This window comes from Plasmodium relictum (assembly GCF_900005765.1).
Source record: "Plasmodium relictum strain SGS1 genome assembly, chromosome: 7".
Lineage (NCBI taxonomy): Eukaryota > Apicomplexa > Aconoidasida > Haemosporida > Plasmodiidae > Plasmodium > Plasmodium relictum.
The window spans coordinates 551819-568623 of NC_041685.1; the positions used below are offsets into that span (position 1 = coordinate 551819).

The window sequence follows — 16805 nt, forward strand, 5'->3', positions numbered from 1 at the left end:
AAATTAAAATTAATAAAATCACTTGAAATTAGGTAAAATTAAACAAAATAAAATTATTCTTTTGAAATGAACGATATATATAAGTTTAATTAAAATAAATAATAAGACATTTTAAGTAAATATCTTAACTATATTCATTTCATTATATAGTTGAATATATAAAGCTAATTTATAGTTACTAAACAAAATGGAAAACAAAGAAACAAAAACGTGCATATAAGAGATATATTTATAAATGAATATGAAAAAAAAAAAAAAAATATATATTATTAAAAATAATAAATCAGCTGGTATATATAAATGTGTTCAATTTTTTTTTTTTTTTTAACAAAGATGAATAAATAAAGTGTATGATAAAAGAGAAATCTAATTAATAATAAAAACGAAATGTATATTAAATGCATAAAAAATAGTAGAGCTTTCAGGAAATTAATATTGTAAATGCATTCATATATATAAAAAAAAAAAAATGACTAAATTGCAAAATTGTTTTTACTCATTATCAAAACAGGAGTGTTATAAGGATTTACATATGAAGAGTTGTAAAAAAAAAAAAAATATATATACTCATAGATGTTTAAATATAAAAAAGTTCCTAAATTATGATAAATATAACAAAATGAAAAATTGTTATCAATATATAAATTTAAAAAAAGTTTTAATGGATAATTCTAAAAATTATAAAAATAACAATGATAATAACAATGGTAACAATATAAATATAAATGAAGTTAATGTAAATAACGTGAGAATATTTATAAATAATTTATTTAACGATTGTTTCATTACAAGTATGTACATTTTTGAACATATTTCTTTAATTGGTTGGTCAAATGGAATTATTAGTATTTTTGATAAATATTTAAATATTATTCTGAACAAAAAAATTAGTAATTCTACAATTAAAAACATATCGATGAATAAAAAAGAAAATGCTATGTGTTTCATGGATAATTTGCATAACTTATATCTTATTTACTTAAATATAAGAAATGATTTAAAAGAAAATAATAATAATTTTTTTTTTGATTCAAAAAATGAAAATTGTAATGCATATCAAAATAAGTTTGGAGAATCATATTATTTTGATGAAGAAAAGTATATAAATTTAAATAAAAGAGAGCAATCTTTTATAAAAGCTTTTGTATGTAATAAAATATTCCATTATAATATAAAATATTTGAACAGCTGTATAATTAACCCTTTTTTTGATAGTTATCATAATAATAATATTTGCATATTATCATCAAATAAAGCAGTTTCTATTTTATATATTTATGAATTTCACATAAATAGCACAATCATATTTAAAGAACAAAATATATTAAATTTTTATTGGTATCATTGCTATATTTTTATTTGTACTGAATGTTCCATTTTTGTTATTAATTTTTTTGATAAAACTAAAGTGGCTCAGATTTTCCTAGATTCATATAATGATTTAAAAATAGACTCATTAGTTCAAATAAATCAACCATATATCAATAGAAAAATAAAAGAAAAAGAAGGAAAATGTAATAATGATATAACATTTACTGATAAAAGAATAAGTTCAATTGATAATACACGTGAATATTACAAAAATGAACTTATACATGGTGAATTACATAAAGGTAAACTAGAATGTGATAGTACAGAGAGCGAATATAACCATTTACTTTGTAATAAAAAAAAAGAAAAGAATTTATTTTTGATTCATACATGTGCAACTCAGAAAGGTGTGTACATAATTGCTAAAGAAAAAAATATTAAAATTATAAAAATAGAGAAAATAAACGGAATAGAAAAGGTAAGTGTTCTAAGCAATTTTTATTTAGATAATTACATAATAAGCTTATGTGCTTTTCATGATAATAATAATTATAATGAAGAAGAATTTTTTATATCAGCAATAATTTTTAATGTAAAAGTATTTAAGGAAAATGAGGGAAAACTAAAAATAAGGAACTGCTTTTTAGAACATCAAATTCTAACAAATAAGAATTCTTTAATATATAGAAATACTATTAAGATAAAAAAAAAAAATTATATAAATATGAATAATATTATTTGTAATTATAATAATGATACTACTAATAATATCTATAATGGTAATGAAAATTATACTTACTTTAAAAATTATATTAATTATTTGAGAATATTCCAATATACTTCATTTAGTAAAAATATTTGTAATGACTCAGTAGAAAAAAAAAAAAATTATTTTAATGATGTTTCTTTATATATATATGGTTACAACACATTTCTACAATTTCGACCCAAAAATATCAAAGAATCTTTTTTTGAACTTATATTAGAAAATAAAAGAAATAGCAAAAATATTTTGGTTATTTTAAATAATTTAAAAAAGAATACAAATAAGAAAGAATTAACTGATATCGGATTACTGTTAATTTGCTCTTTTTTTAAATTTAAAAAATATTTTCTTGCTACAAAAATATTTCTTATTTTGCATAAACGTTTTCATAATAAAAGAAAAGTTATATACGATATAATAAAAATATTGTTTCTTCATAAAAAAGTTTATATTCTTTCATTATTTTATACAAGATTAAAAAAAAAAGAAAAAGGTACAAAAACAATGTATTACAAAATAAGATATAGAATAAGAAAAAGAAAAAAAAAAAAAATAAAAAGTATTATATATTTATTTCATTTGATTCATAAAATATATGAAAATAAATTAAAAGAAAAAACAAAAGCAAAATTAAGAAAAAATAAAAAAAAAAAAAAAATTCTTCGTGTGCAAAAAGAAACAAAAAGGAAAAAAAAATTTTCCTTTTTTATTACTAAAAAATTATTTAATAAATTTTTAGTTTTTCTATTATGCACTAATGTTTATCATTTTAAAAATATTTATGAAACTTCTTCTGATAGTGATTTAAATGCTCATTTGTTATGCAAAAATATAATATTTTTGTTAAAAGATGATTTTGAATTTATAAATAAAAAATTAAGAACTACTTATAATTCATTTCATTTTACTTTACATAAAGAAAAAAAAAAAAACAGCCCTTCTGATATATCTTTTAAAAAGAATGAAACAGAAAAAAAAATTCTTTTAGATATTTTGTTAGATATATATTTTAAATTTAATATATGTCCATTTAATATTTACAATAAAAATAATTTAATTTTATTTAATGAAAGGAATGAAAAATGTAAAAAAATTGAAGCCATCGGAAATTTTTTAAATCAGAACGAGTGTTCAAAAAAAACAAAATTATCTGAAAAGGAATATTGTGGAAACATCCTTTTTCATCATGAATATATTAATAAAAACAAAATTTCTAAAAATATGATTTATACTTGTAGTGAAAAAACATATATTAATATAGAGAGAAATTCATATAACGAAAAAAAAAAAAATAAAAAATTTGAAGAATTTAAAAATGAAAAGGAATTTGAGAAAATAGAAATATTTAGAAATGAACAAAAAAGGAAATTTGAGAAAAAAGAAATAGTTATAAATGAAGAAAAAAAATTTCAAAATGAAATGGCATGTAGTAATAACAATTTTAGAAGTAATGATATGATCAATGGTAGTTTATACAACTGTTCTTTTTTTAAAAAAGAGTATGATAACATAAAAAAGGCAGAAATATTAAAAATATTATTGAATATGAAAAATGAAAAGGTCTTTATTTATTTAAAACAGTGTGATTTAAAATTATTTAAAAAAATTATAAATAAAAATATTATGAAGTTATGTAAGTTAAACATTAAAAAGACAATTAGATTGTTGATTATAAAGAAGGAAAATAAATGTGAATATTTTTTTGATCCCCATCAAATTGTAAAAAAACTAAAAAAAAAACCTTTTTTTTTATATAATTTTTTAAGGGAAATAAAAGATATAAAATATGTAATCATATATATTAATTTAATTTTATATTTAATGTTTATTTTTGAACCATTGTTGTTAATAAATTTTTTAAGGGTATATTATAAATATATTAGTTTTAAAAAAATTTTATTTTTTATATCATTTTTTAATTATTTATTTGCTAGTTATAGTTTTCTAGGAAATAAAAATAGCTATTGTAATAATAGTGATCGAACAAATAATAAAAGAGTAACAATTTGTGAAAATGATAATTATTTAGAAGAAAACGGTAATATTATTACTGAAAATAGTAATAGTGAAAATAAGATAATGTGTAAAATATATAAAAAGGATAAATGTGTTAATGAAAAAGAAAATAATTTAATTGAAACTTATTCTTTAACTAATATATATAATAGGAACTTTATAAAGAATCACAATTTGAAAAGAACTTTTGATAGCAAATCATATATTAATTTTTTTAAAAATGAAAATGTTATATTATTGTATAAATATCTATTAAATGAGTATGTTAAAAAAAAAAAATTGGTGGAATTATTTAATATGATAAAAGAAGAATCAATTAATTATAAAAACAAACTAAATTTTTTTCTTAATTTAAAAGCATTTATTTATTTAAAATTTGGTTATGTAAATAGGGCAATAAAAATTTATCTTAAGTTGAGCAATTATTTACAAATATTTTTGATTATGAATTATCATAATTTAAATATTGATGAAGATATCAGAAAAAAAGTAAAGGATTATTTAGATGCAGGGAATCACGTTATTTCCTACAATAACCTCCAAAAAAAAAATTTAAATAAAAAATTGTTTGATAAAAATTTTTTTAAAGAACAAGAAATAAAAAAAAACAATAGCCTTTTCATAAAAGATGAATATTTTTGTTATATTGACGAAAATAAAGAAATTAAGAAGTACAGAAGTATAATTCTTAGGAAAAAAAAATTTAGTTTAAAAAGAAAATGTAAGATACATAAATTACAAGATGATGTTTACTGTTTCCGAGAAAATGTATACTTTTCAAGAAAGAGAAATAAGATTCACCATAATGATACTTTTGTAAAGATGAAGAAAGATAAAAATAAAAAAATTGAAAATAATGAAATAACAAAATATGCAATTCATAATATTTTTCATGCTGAAACAAGTAAAAATAATGAAATGATTTATAAGATGAATAATAATTTAGAAAAATATATAATTAAAAATGTAAATTGTAATATTCTAGATAAAGAGATTATGTATCAATTATATTTGGAAAAAAAGAGAAAAAAAAAAAAAATAAATATATATTTAAGTAGTGAAAATAGGCAGATATTCAAAAAAAATAATAATGATATACGTAAAAAAAATGAGGAAAATCAATATTTAAATAAAGAAATAGTTATAAAGAATTATTTTATTCATAATATAAATTATGAAATGAATTATCTAACATTAATATCTTTACTAGAAGAACTATTATATAAAAATGAATTATACGAAAATTATAATAAAATCTTAAGAAATAAAAAAAAAAGCATATTTAATTTCTTAAGTGAAATAAAAAGAAAAGGTTATACAATATATAATGGAAAAGAAAAAAAAGAATTAAAAAGGTATGAATTAAACTTAATAGATATAAATGATTATTATTTTTTAAATGAAGATACAAAGGAATCATGTATGTTAACATCTTATTTTAGAAACGATCAGCATGTTAAAAATAATGAAAAAATATATCATATCCAGAAAAATATTCCTCCTAATTATTATTTATATGATCAAATGTATAGCAATCCTTTTATCTCAAAAATTTCATCTTTTTGCTCTTTATGCTTAAATAACATATATATTGACCGCTACTACTTCAATAAAAAAAAAATTAAAAATAATATTATTATATTTTTTTTCTGTAATCATGTCTATCATTTTAACTGTTTAAAGAAAAAGCAAATAACCTGTAATATATGTTATTAAGAGCTTCCTTTTAATAATTTTTTTTTTTCTTTTTCTCTTATTAAATAATAAATTCTAAAGTTTTTTTTTTGTTCCTGTATTCGTCTTTTTTTTTTTTTTTTTTTTAACTCATCTATAAGAATATTTCTTATTTTCTCGTATGATTCTATGTTTTTTTTTTTTTTTTTTTTTATTCATTATTACTATATTAATTATAAGACAATTAAATAGTATTTTATTTTATTTTATTTTTTTATTTTTTTTTCTTTTATTAATCCTTTTTATCTATATATATCATAATTATTTTAATATTTTAAAATTTATTAAAAGCTTTTGTTTCGTTTATTTTGTTTATTAATCATTTTATTTTTATTTTTTTATCTTTACTTTTTTGTTTCTTCTTTTTTTTGATTTGACTTGATTTTTTTTCTTTTTCTTTCTTTTTTATCTAATAAGTCTTTATTTTTATAATGTAAATAAAAATTGAAAGATTAACTTTTTTTTTTTTTAAATATGCCATAAAACTTAATATGTTAAAATATTTTAAACCAAAATAAACTCAAAAAATTAATAAAAAAAATAAATTCTTATAAATTGAAGAAAAAAGGAAAAAAAAAAAAAATTAATAAAATAAATTTATTATAAAAAAATATAGCTTTCAAAAGTATAAATATTAAAATTACTTTTCATTTTTCATATTTTTCCTTAACAAAATCAAAAATTACATTTGTATCTTGAATGGAGGCTACTTCAACATTTTTTTTATTTTCTATAAAAAAAGAAATATATTATATATACACATTTATTTAAATTTTTTAAATTATTATATAATTTTTAATTTAAACCTGAGTCAATTCTAATTACATCAAAATAATATACAAAATTATCATGATTTATGCATATGGTACTGTTTTTTGTTAGACAAGAATAATATCTTAGTTTTTCTTCCAATATTTTCTATTAAAAAAATATATAAAAAAAAATGTACAATAGAATAATAATAATTTTTAATTTTCTAAATTTTTTTTTTTATCTAACTTTTGGTTCTCTTAATTCAAAAAACTTTTTATCATGTGGTTGCAAAACGACGCTAAAACAAGTTTCTAATTTTACAAATCTAAGTCTTACTATATCAAAGCAACTGAAAAAAAAAAAAAAAAAAAGTAAAAAACATGGAAAATAAAACATAATAAATAATAAATACATTTTAAATATTTTAAAAATAAGATATTATTCTTATTATAATTTTTTCCATACTTTAAGTTTAAAGTTTTCATAATCCATGATGGCAAAAAAATAAAATTCTTTTTTGATTTGAAATCAAGAACATTGATAAAAACTCTGTCTAGCTCTAAAAAAAAAAAAATGAAATTAAATAAAAAAAAAAAAAAATAAAGTTTTCATAATATAAAATAAAATTTTTGTATAGTTGCAATTACGTACTATTAATATTTTTATATTTACAAAACTCGTTTATACTAGTCATACAAACATTTTTATAATATATAGGCTTTTTTATGTTCACTTTTTCAATAACAAAATTCCATGGAACTTCAATATGCTTATTTAAAAGCTACAAAAAAAAAAAAAAATAAATAAAATAAAATAATAAAATAAATAAAATTAAAATATAATAAAAATAAAGATGAAATCAATTACATAATACACATTTAATTAGTTAATTTTCATGTATTAGTACTATATCATATATAAATATTGGCAAAGATGCTTTATCACTGTACTGTATATTATTATGACAAAATGTACCTAAATCAATTAGAATTAAAAAAAAATATAATAAAATAAAACTTAATATATATATACATTAAAATACCAATAAAAGGGTTAAATTTATCACTAAGTGGTAAAGCAATTAAATAAAATTCATTTTTACCATTTCCCAAATTTAAATTATTTATATCATTTAGATATGTTAAAAGCTATAAATTAAAAAACAATAAAAAATATTTTATAAAATAATAAAAAATTAATTTTGATACATTTCTTAAATTTTAATTTTAACTTTAGTTTTATAGGCAGCTTTAATCGTGTAATTTTTTATTTTAGTTAAGATATTTGAATATTGCTTTTTTTTAATAGTTCTTTTGTTTGTTAAGAAATACGAAATATTATTCTTTGTTACATATTTTGAGTAAATACTAATGTCTACTAAAAAAAAAAAATTTTTTTTAAATATTAAATTTTAGAAAAAAATAAAAATATTTTAAGTAAATTTTTTTATGATATATCTTTTTTTTATTCTATTTTATTTTTTTTTTCTAATAAATACTGAGTGTAAATAAAATTATTAAAAGAATACTTAAGATAATTTTAACCATCTTATATTATTGTATATTTTGCCACTTTTTTTTTTATTCCCTCTTTTTTTAAAATAGTTTCATTGTGTTGAAATATAATATTTAAAGGAATTTTTATAGAATTGTTTTAATTTAATGAGTAACTAGATATGAAAAAAAAAAAAAAGAAATAGATGCAATAATTTAAAAGAAAAAAAAATATATTCGTTAGTGTTCTACTAAAATAATACTTCAAAAAAAAAAAATTTTAAATCAACTTTTTTTTTTGTGAAATATGATAAAATAAAAAATGAATACGAAAGGAACATGTATTTTAAATTCATAAAAGGAAATAAAAAATAAAAGCACTCCGTATTTATTTTAATTTTACATATTATCAATTTCAATATAATTTAAGCACTTAAATTTTTTTTTTGTATATAGTTTCCTTTTAGTGTTTTATAATTATTATACTTTTAACTACTATCTATTCAACAAATAACACCTAATGTTTATGAAAATATAGTTAAAATAAATTAATTTCAAGTATAAAAAAAAAAATTTTTTTAACATTTTTTTTTTTTTCATTTTAGCTTTTTATTGTAGTTCATATTTCTTATAATGTTTTAAGATTTATAAAATTCCTTAGTATAATTTGCATAAAATATATTTTAAAACACACTGTACAATGTATTATATTTCACTTTATATTATGAAATATTTTTCTTTAGTAAATTTTTTATATATTTCTTAGTTTTTTTCATTGTAAAATGTTATATGGATACTAAAATTGTTTAAATTCTAGTATATTTTAAAAATTCAAAAATGAATTACAAAACGGGAATTAAAAAGCAAAAAAATATATAGAAATTTATTTAAAAAAAAAAGAGGGGAAAAAAAATTATATATTTCAAATATTAAAAATTCGGTAACTCAAAAATTCCATATTTAAAATATAACTTTTAATTTCACAAAGAAGCAAATATTCCAATTAAGCAAATTAGAAAAAGCATAAAAACATATATCTATATATATAGAGATAAACAAATAATTTACAAATTCAAAAGCTAAAATAAGTAAATTACATGTTAATAAAATAAGACAATTTTTAAAAAAATAAAAAAAAAATATAAAAAATAACATTATATAATAAATGAGATGAAAGTTTATACATAGAAAAAAGAGTTATATTTTATTTAAATTAGTAAATAAAAATGATACTATAGAAATTTATGTTGAATATAGTTTAAAAATTTTAAAATTTACAAAAAATCATTTAAATAAAAACTTAAATGCCCATAGTGTTAGTTTTATCAACTCGTCAATAATATTAATTAACAATGATAAAAAGATATATGAATAATAACTTAGAGAATATGAAAAAAGTAAGAAGTATCAACTATAATATTAGAAATAGAAAAAGGTATGTTAAAAGAAGCATAAATAATGATAAAATTTATAATAATGCCTTAAATAATGAAAGAATTAATATGAACTATATTATAATCTTTACTTCAATATATAACACCAAATTTTAGTTATATTATGAATTTATATATATGTGAAGACAAAATAAAATTGCAATTTATAATAGTGATAATAAAAAAATATTAACATTGATGAAACAAGTTTAGAAAAAAGAATTAATAATTTTTATATGAAATGTATTTAATAAATATATGAAATATTCAAAGAAAAAATTAAAGAATTTAAAAAAAAAAAGTAAAAAGGAAAATTATATTGGCATAATGAGTTTTATAGAATAGAAATGAATACAATTTTAAAAAATGTAAATTAAAAAAAGTGAGTATTTTTTATTTATAAAAGATAAGAATAAAGATAAAATAAAAGTTGTATGAGGACACAAAATCATCGTATTAAAGCTGAAAATATATAAAGCACTAGCAAAATATGCAATAATAATTACGCATATAATAAAAAGGGTATTATTTATGGTGAAAAATTATAAATCTTCTTATAGTAAAAATAATTACAAAAAATGCTAATGGAAAAAATTAAATTCATATAATTTAATAGGAAATTATTATCATTTTTACAATCAGCACAACTGCAATTATATGATAAATTTTTATAATTATCAAAAAAATAAAAAATTTAATATCACTGAATGTAGCAATTTAGTACAACTTTACAATAATTCTGATTATTTAGCAATAAAGGAAATCATCACATCATTTTTTTTTAATTTTTTTAAAATAAATGTTTCTATAATAAAACTAATAAAAGTACAACAATCAAATAAAGTTTGACAAAGTTTTATATCATTTAAAAAAAATAATATAGTTAAATATATGTAATTGTAAAAATTAACTACTCTCTCTAAATATATATATATATTCCTTTTAGATTTTAATTATTTTTTTGTGATTATAGAAAATATATTTTTAACTCTATTGTTCCATTTAAATGTAAATTGCACACTTAAAATTTTTAATTGTTCATTAATAAAAAAGGTATATATCCAACAATAAATATATGAATATTTGTTATATAAGTTAAATATGTAACTAAGATTACATGAAAATATATCATATAGATTTCTTAAGTCTATATGTATATTTGATCATTTAAAATATTTCTTATGAATTTACAAAAAAAAAAAGAATGTGGGATTAATCAAGTACATAAAAATAACTCTTTTTATGTATTAAATGATGCTAAAGAGTTAAAGAATATTTATATAAACAATTTCAAAATGCCACAAAAAAATTATGCTACAAAAATTCTGAAAAAAATTAAAATATATTAATAATACTAAAATAGGTTTATTTGTAATTTTATAAAAAAATATTAAAAATAACTTTATTAAGTATATAGAGATTTCGTATGTGTATAATATATAAAAAAGGATTAAAGAAAAATATATATGCTAAATGACAAAATATATATATACATATACAGTACAAGCATAGTATAAAGAAAATTAATGCAAAAATATATACATTATCGTAACAATAAGAATAATTGATAATTTCTGGGAATCATAAAAAGATAGTTATCAAAACAAAAATGGAATAATACTTTTAATTTATTCTACATAATTTATTTTAAATTCTGTAAAAAAAGTTATAGAAAAATTCTATAGTTTTCTAATAATATTATGATAAAAAATTCAGTAAAACTCATAGAAAAGGAAAAAAGAAAAAAATAAATTGTAATATATAGTAAAAAGTTTATAGACAATAAATTCATTAATCTCATTAAAGAATGCTTAATTTATTATTATTTTATTTTATTTTATTTTTCTAGATTTAAAAAATTCTTTTTATTTCAAATTAAATTTATTTGAATAACAATGAAAAATTTATCAGATAAAATTAATTTTTATAATACAAATTTAAGAAGAGATAAATATATATACAATCTTTTTTTAAATGTATTTTTACTTTTTTAGTTTTGATTTTCTAAATTATATATTTTTTCCAAATTAATAATTTTTCGACTTTTATAAAAATATTTCATTTTTTTTTTTATTTAATTGTGTAGTTTTGTATTTTGTTAACTCATAAATAGAAACAGTTATATATAATTCATTATTATTTTTAACATGTTTATATAAAATTTTTTTAAAAAGAAAACATTACTCTATGTATTTTATTATTAAAAATATGTAAAGAATTCTAATGAATTAAACATTGCCAAAAAAAAAAAAAAATTATAGGCATCTAAAAATTAAAGTAGTGATGATTTGACCAGTCTTTCCTGAGAATGATATGGTTTCATATAATATTTCATCAATTAATGATAGTTTAAATTTAGAATTATTTTCATTAAAATTATTAATAATTTGCAATATTTCCTCTTTACAAGCGTTACATGAAGTAATACAAAAAACAGTATTAATTTGTAAGAAAAAAGAAACTTGTTTAAAGTATTCATTTTCTTTTTTATTCATAAAAAATATGTCAAATGTTCCCTTATCATTTAATAAATTATAATTTTTATTTAATTTTGATTTATGTATCTCTTTTTCAATGTTACATATATCTAAAACTTCTAAATGTATATTTGTCCCATTAAATAGCTTTTGAGCTATTTCTATGGCAGTTTTTGAAAAATCCAAACCGTGTAAATTAAAAAATCCTTTTTCATATAATTTATGTAAAAATAATCCATTCCCACATCCAATATCAAGAACTGTTATATTTTTTTGTTCTTTGAAATTAGTTTCAATCCAGTTTATTATTTTGTCACAATTTTCTTCAAACCATTCTCCTAATTCAATGCTTGATTCTTCATAATTTTTTTTTTCATTTCTATATATTTCTTCCCAGTAACTTAACTTGTGCAGTTCTGACATTTTTTTTTTTCTTTAATAAATAATTTAACATCTATTTTATGTTTTTTTAAACAATATTCTTTTTCATGTATACTTTTTTTTTTTTTATTTATTCATCTTTTAATATTCTTTTTTTTTTTTTTTCTTTCTTAGCGTACATTTAACCTACTTATTATTTTATTTAAAAGAAGCATGTTAAAAAAAGAATATCTTTTTTTTTTTTGAAATTTTACATATATTTTTTTAATAAATAATTTATTCTTTTGTAAAATTTGAAAAAATAAAAAGTTGTAAAATAATTTTATATATTATTCTATTTACGAAATTAAAAATAAAAACAATTGTAAAAAAGGAAAAAATTTGTTTTCTTTGTTTCATATTAAGAAATTAATAGTAAGTATACACACTTTTAAATGGTAAGAGTTTAATTGATAAAATATTTATTATAAAATCGTAGCTTAACAAGAAATGATGCACAAACTTTTTATTTTTTTACTTCATGTTATCAATTGTTGTTCTTAAAATACTGTTTTTTGTAGACAAGCAAAAAAAAGAAATTTTATTTGACTGTATATATTTTCCACTTTAAAAATTCATAAAAAAATTTGTCATATCTATGAATAAACAGCACGCGTTTAAGGTTTTTTTATACAATTTTTATATGTTTGTAAGAAAAATTCCATTTTTCTTATTTTTTATTAATTTATATTTTTACACATCATTTCATACTTCATTATTACACTATATATACAAATTTTTTTTTTATTTTAATGTATAGTTCATTTTTCTTAAGGATCATTGTGAAAATATAGAAAAGTAGATGTATTAATTTTACGAAATTAAAACTTTATAAATATATATACATTAAACCTTATAAATAAAAAAAAAAAGTTTTTATATAAAAACGAAAGGCTTATATATAACGGAAATACATTTTTAAAAATGTAAAAAAAAAAAAAATTCATTTATATAAAAATTATAAATTTTAACTACAAATGATTAAATATTCCTTTAAAAAATATAATTTCTAAACAAAAAATAATTATTTTTTGTTTTAAGGGTTAAAAAATTTGCCTTTTTAGTCTTTTTTATTATATTATCAACAAGAATAATTAATATAATGCTGACAAAATAAAAATAAATATTAAACATCTCTCTTTAAGTAAAGAATTTATATATATTTTTAATTAATCTAAAAATTCTTTTTTTTTATTTTAATATAAAAATATACAAATTTTTTGATTTTTTTACAATATTTATAAATCTTAATAGAAAATAAAAAAAGAAAAAAAAAAAATAGACATGCATATAAGTTTTATTAAGAATATTTAAATATAAGTTTAAAAAAAGAATAAACTAGGTATATATATATATATATATATATGTATTATTATAAATTAACAAATGCAATTTTTTAAATTTAAATAAATTATCAAAAAATAAAAATTTTATTATTTTTTTTTTTTCGGTTATTTAAAAATATAATTATTGCATTTAAATTATCTCAATAAAAAATAAAATTAAAATAATTTACATTTTTAATCAATGATAAAAAAGAAAAAAAATGGCATGAAAATAGAAAACTTCATGTTTTTTTTTTAAATATAAACATATTTGGTCTTTAAATATTCATTTTAACATTTATATGAAAATGTATTTTATATTAAATTATAAATATATGTAAGCTTGTAAATGTGTTAAACAATATTGTAAGTGGATCAAAAAATGCCACATATACATATGCATAAATTATATAAATATAAATATATATATTATATATTTATATAATTTTTTATATGCATCAAAATTGTTTCATTTTTTATTGTACTTTTAACCTAAAATAATATTTATAAAAAAACGTGATTTTTTTTAATAATGTTATTTATTATATATATGTGGAATTTTTTACAAAAAAAAAAAAAATATATAATAAAATTTAGAGGTATATTAATAAGAATAAAATAGACAAAATAAAAAGTTATGCACGCATAATTTAAAAAAAAAAGTGCGCACATTTTTAAAAAAATAAATGTGAAGTAAAATTAATTTAAAAAAAAAAAAAAAAACATGAAATAAAATTAAGTAAAATGTTATAAAATAATAACTAAATAAAATTATTTATATAATTAATTGATTCTGAGTAAAAAAATTTAATACCGTGGATTATTATAGAAAGCATTAAAAGAATCTAAATTACCTGGATAATTAATTTGATAGCCATGTGGTACATTAGTATATATATTGGGGACAAATGATACTGGATAATTAAAAGTATTTGGTGTTTCATTTTCATGATGATATATAGGAGTTCTTCTAACAAAATTATTACGATTATTTATGTTATTTTTTTGAAAATAATTGTAATTTTGATGTTTTTTTACATAATTTTGATTATTTTGATATTTTTTATAGTTTTGTGAAACTGCAAAATGTAAAAACACTACTCTATTATCAATGATGCGCTCAGGTTGTTGCATTACTTTAAAAGCTTCTTTGGGAGAAGAAAACGTTAAAAAACCATATCCTTTTGATTTTCCTTCATTGTCATGTATTATTACGCATTCTTCCAGTTTTCCGTATTTTTCAAAAATTGAACGCAATGTTCCCACATTGGTTTTTTGTGACAAATTACGAACAAATAATTTATTTTGATAATGATCTGTGAAAGGATCGGCTACTAATCGAACTTGTAATTCTTTATTGTCTAATGTATGGCTACTTTTTAAGCAATTTTGGACAGAATCAACATATTTAAAAGTAACAAAGCCATAACCTTTAGATCTTCCTTCTTTTTCCCTAACAATTATTCCATCTTCTATCTCCCCAAAAGTTTCAAAATATTTCAAGAATTGTTCATCACGTGTACTGAATGGGATATTACGAACCATTAATCTCCTAGTTGAAGGAGATGAAGCAACAGCTTCATTACATTTATCACGTATATCTTGGTGAATTATAGCTGATGTTGCCAAAATATCTATTAATTGTTCTTTTGATAATGGTGCAATTAATCTTCTAAGTTTTTCTGCTTCTGATTCATCATCCTTTACTGACTTATCGTCCGAATTTTGTTCTTCAATACTTTTTTTATCCTGTGATGAACTTGTATTTGAACGATTTGAATTATAATTAATATTTTCTTCAGACGTCATTTTTTAATAATTTTATTTGAATATTAAAAAAAAAAGGTACAAAAAAAAAAAAAAATGTATTAAATAAAAATAATATAATAAAATAAAATTACGGAAAAGTTTTAATAATTTACATTGGTTTCTTTTTAATTCTTGTTTGCTTTCCCTTTTATTCTAAATTATTTAATTCATATTATATTAATGTAGATTATCAAAATTTTGAATAGTAAATTAATTAAAAATTAAAATGTCAAAAAAAAAAAAAAAAAGGAACTAAATTAATAATTTATATATATAGTTATTAATACATATATATATATATATACATATATACATATACATATATATTATATACGGGTAAATATGTTTTATAGAATAATTCTTTCATTATTTTTATAAAAAAACTAATAAAAGAAAATAATAAAAAAATACATTTACGTATGTATATATAAATGTATATATATATATATATATATATATATATATATATATATATATATTATATATATATATATAATAAAAAAAGTTTTAAAAAAATATTATTATTTTTTCTTTTCAGTATTAAAAATGTTTCTATAATAAAATTTAAAGAAAAAAAAAAGAAAAAAGGGGGAAAAAAAAAGAAACGAAAAGATATAAAATGAAAAGAAAAGGAATAAAATGAAAAGAAATATAAGAAATAAATAGAAAATAGTTCAGTTAATTTAGAAAATTCTTATACAAAAAAGAATTAATAAGCTTTCATTTCATTTTTTTATAATTTATAAAACTCTAAACATTTTTTACAATAACAAAATAAGTTAAAAATATGGAAAATGAAGTATTTAAAAAGGTAACATATGTTGTAAATTCATAATTTTTTTTTTTTTTTTTTTCAATATATATGCAGTTGCATGTTTTTACTTTTTTCTTTTTAATAGCAGTTGCATGCTTTGACTTTTTTTTTTTTTTTTTCAGTTTATATATTAACTTAAAAATTATTATTCCTTGATTACAAATAAAAAATTATATATATCTACAATTTTCTAATATTACCCTCAGTACATTTTTAGTTAAAAAAAATTTTTAAATAGAAAATTAGTCAAAAAAAAAAAAAAAATTTACATTTTTTACTTATTGGATTTTTTTAAAATTATTACTAAATATATTAATAAAATTAATATTAAAAAAAAAAAAAAAATTATAAATATATATCAAATATAGTATAATAGTAAGAAGGTATTGATAATATTATAGTAATAAAAATTTAGCGCATAAATAATATTTATTCACAACATTACTGCTAAAAA

The 16805-nt window shown here is 16.7% G+C and overlaps 4 protein-coding genes across 4 annotated transcripts; 1 reads left to right on the top strand and 3 right to left on the bottom strand.

The window, feature by feature from the left end:
* Positions 1–469: 469 nt before the first annotated feature.
* On the top strand, positions 470–5809 carry PRELSG_0713900 (conserved Plasmodium protein, unknown function; the record flags this gene model as incomplete). Its single annotated transcript, XM_028675832.1, has 1 exon — positions 470–5809. The coding sequence occupies one exon, from the start codon at positions 470–472 to the stop codon at positions 5807–5809; it is 5340 nt and encodes a 1779-aa protein (XP_028532382.1).
* Positions 5810–6474: 665 nt separating this feature from the next.
* On the bottom strand, positions 6475–8127 carry UFD1 (ubiquitin fusion degradation protein 1, putative; the record flags this gene model as incomplete). The annotated part of the gene is made up of 9 exons (XM_028675833.1): positions 6475–6557; positions 6634–6745; positions 6827–6929; positions 7046–7139; positions 7232–7361; positions 7488–7555; positions 7623–7728; positions 7812–7957; positions 8079–8127. 9 exons carry the CDS (start codon positions 8125–8127, stop codon positions 6475–6477), a joined length of 891 nt encoding a protein of 296 aa, XP_028532383.1.
* A 3634-nt stretch (positions 8128–11761) lies between these two features.
* Positions 11762–12406, bottom strand: PRELSG_0714100 (methyltransferase, putative; the record flags this gene model as incomplete). The annotated part of the gene is made up of 1 exon (XM_028675835.1): positions 11762–12406. One exon carries the CDS (start codon positions 12404–12406, stop codon positions 11762–11764), a length of 645 nt encoding a protein of 214 aa, XP_028532384.1.
* A 2129-nt stretch (positions 12407–14535) lies between these two features.
* On the bottom strand, positions 14536–15537 carry HoMu (RNA-binding protein musashi, putative; the record flags this gene model as incomplete). Its single annotated transcript, XM_028675836.1, has 1 exon — positions 14536–15537. One exon carries the CDS (start codon positions 15535–15537, stop codon positions 14536–14538), a length of 1002 nt encoding a protein of 333 aa, XP_028532385.1.
* Between the last annotated feature and the right edge of the window lie 1268 nt (positions 15538–16805).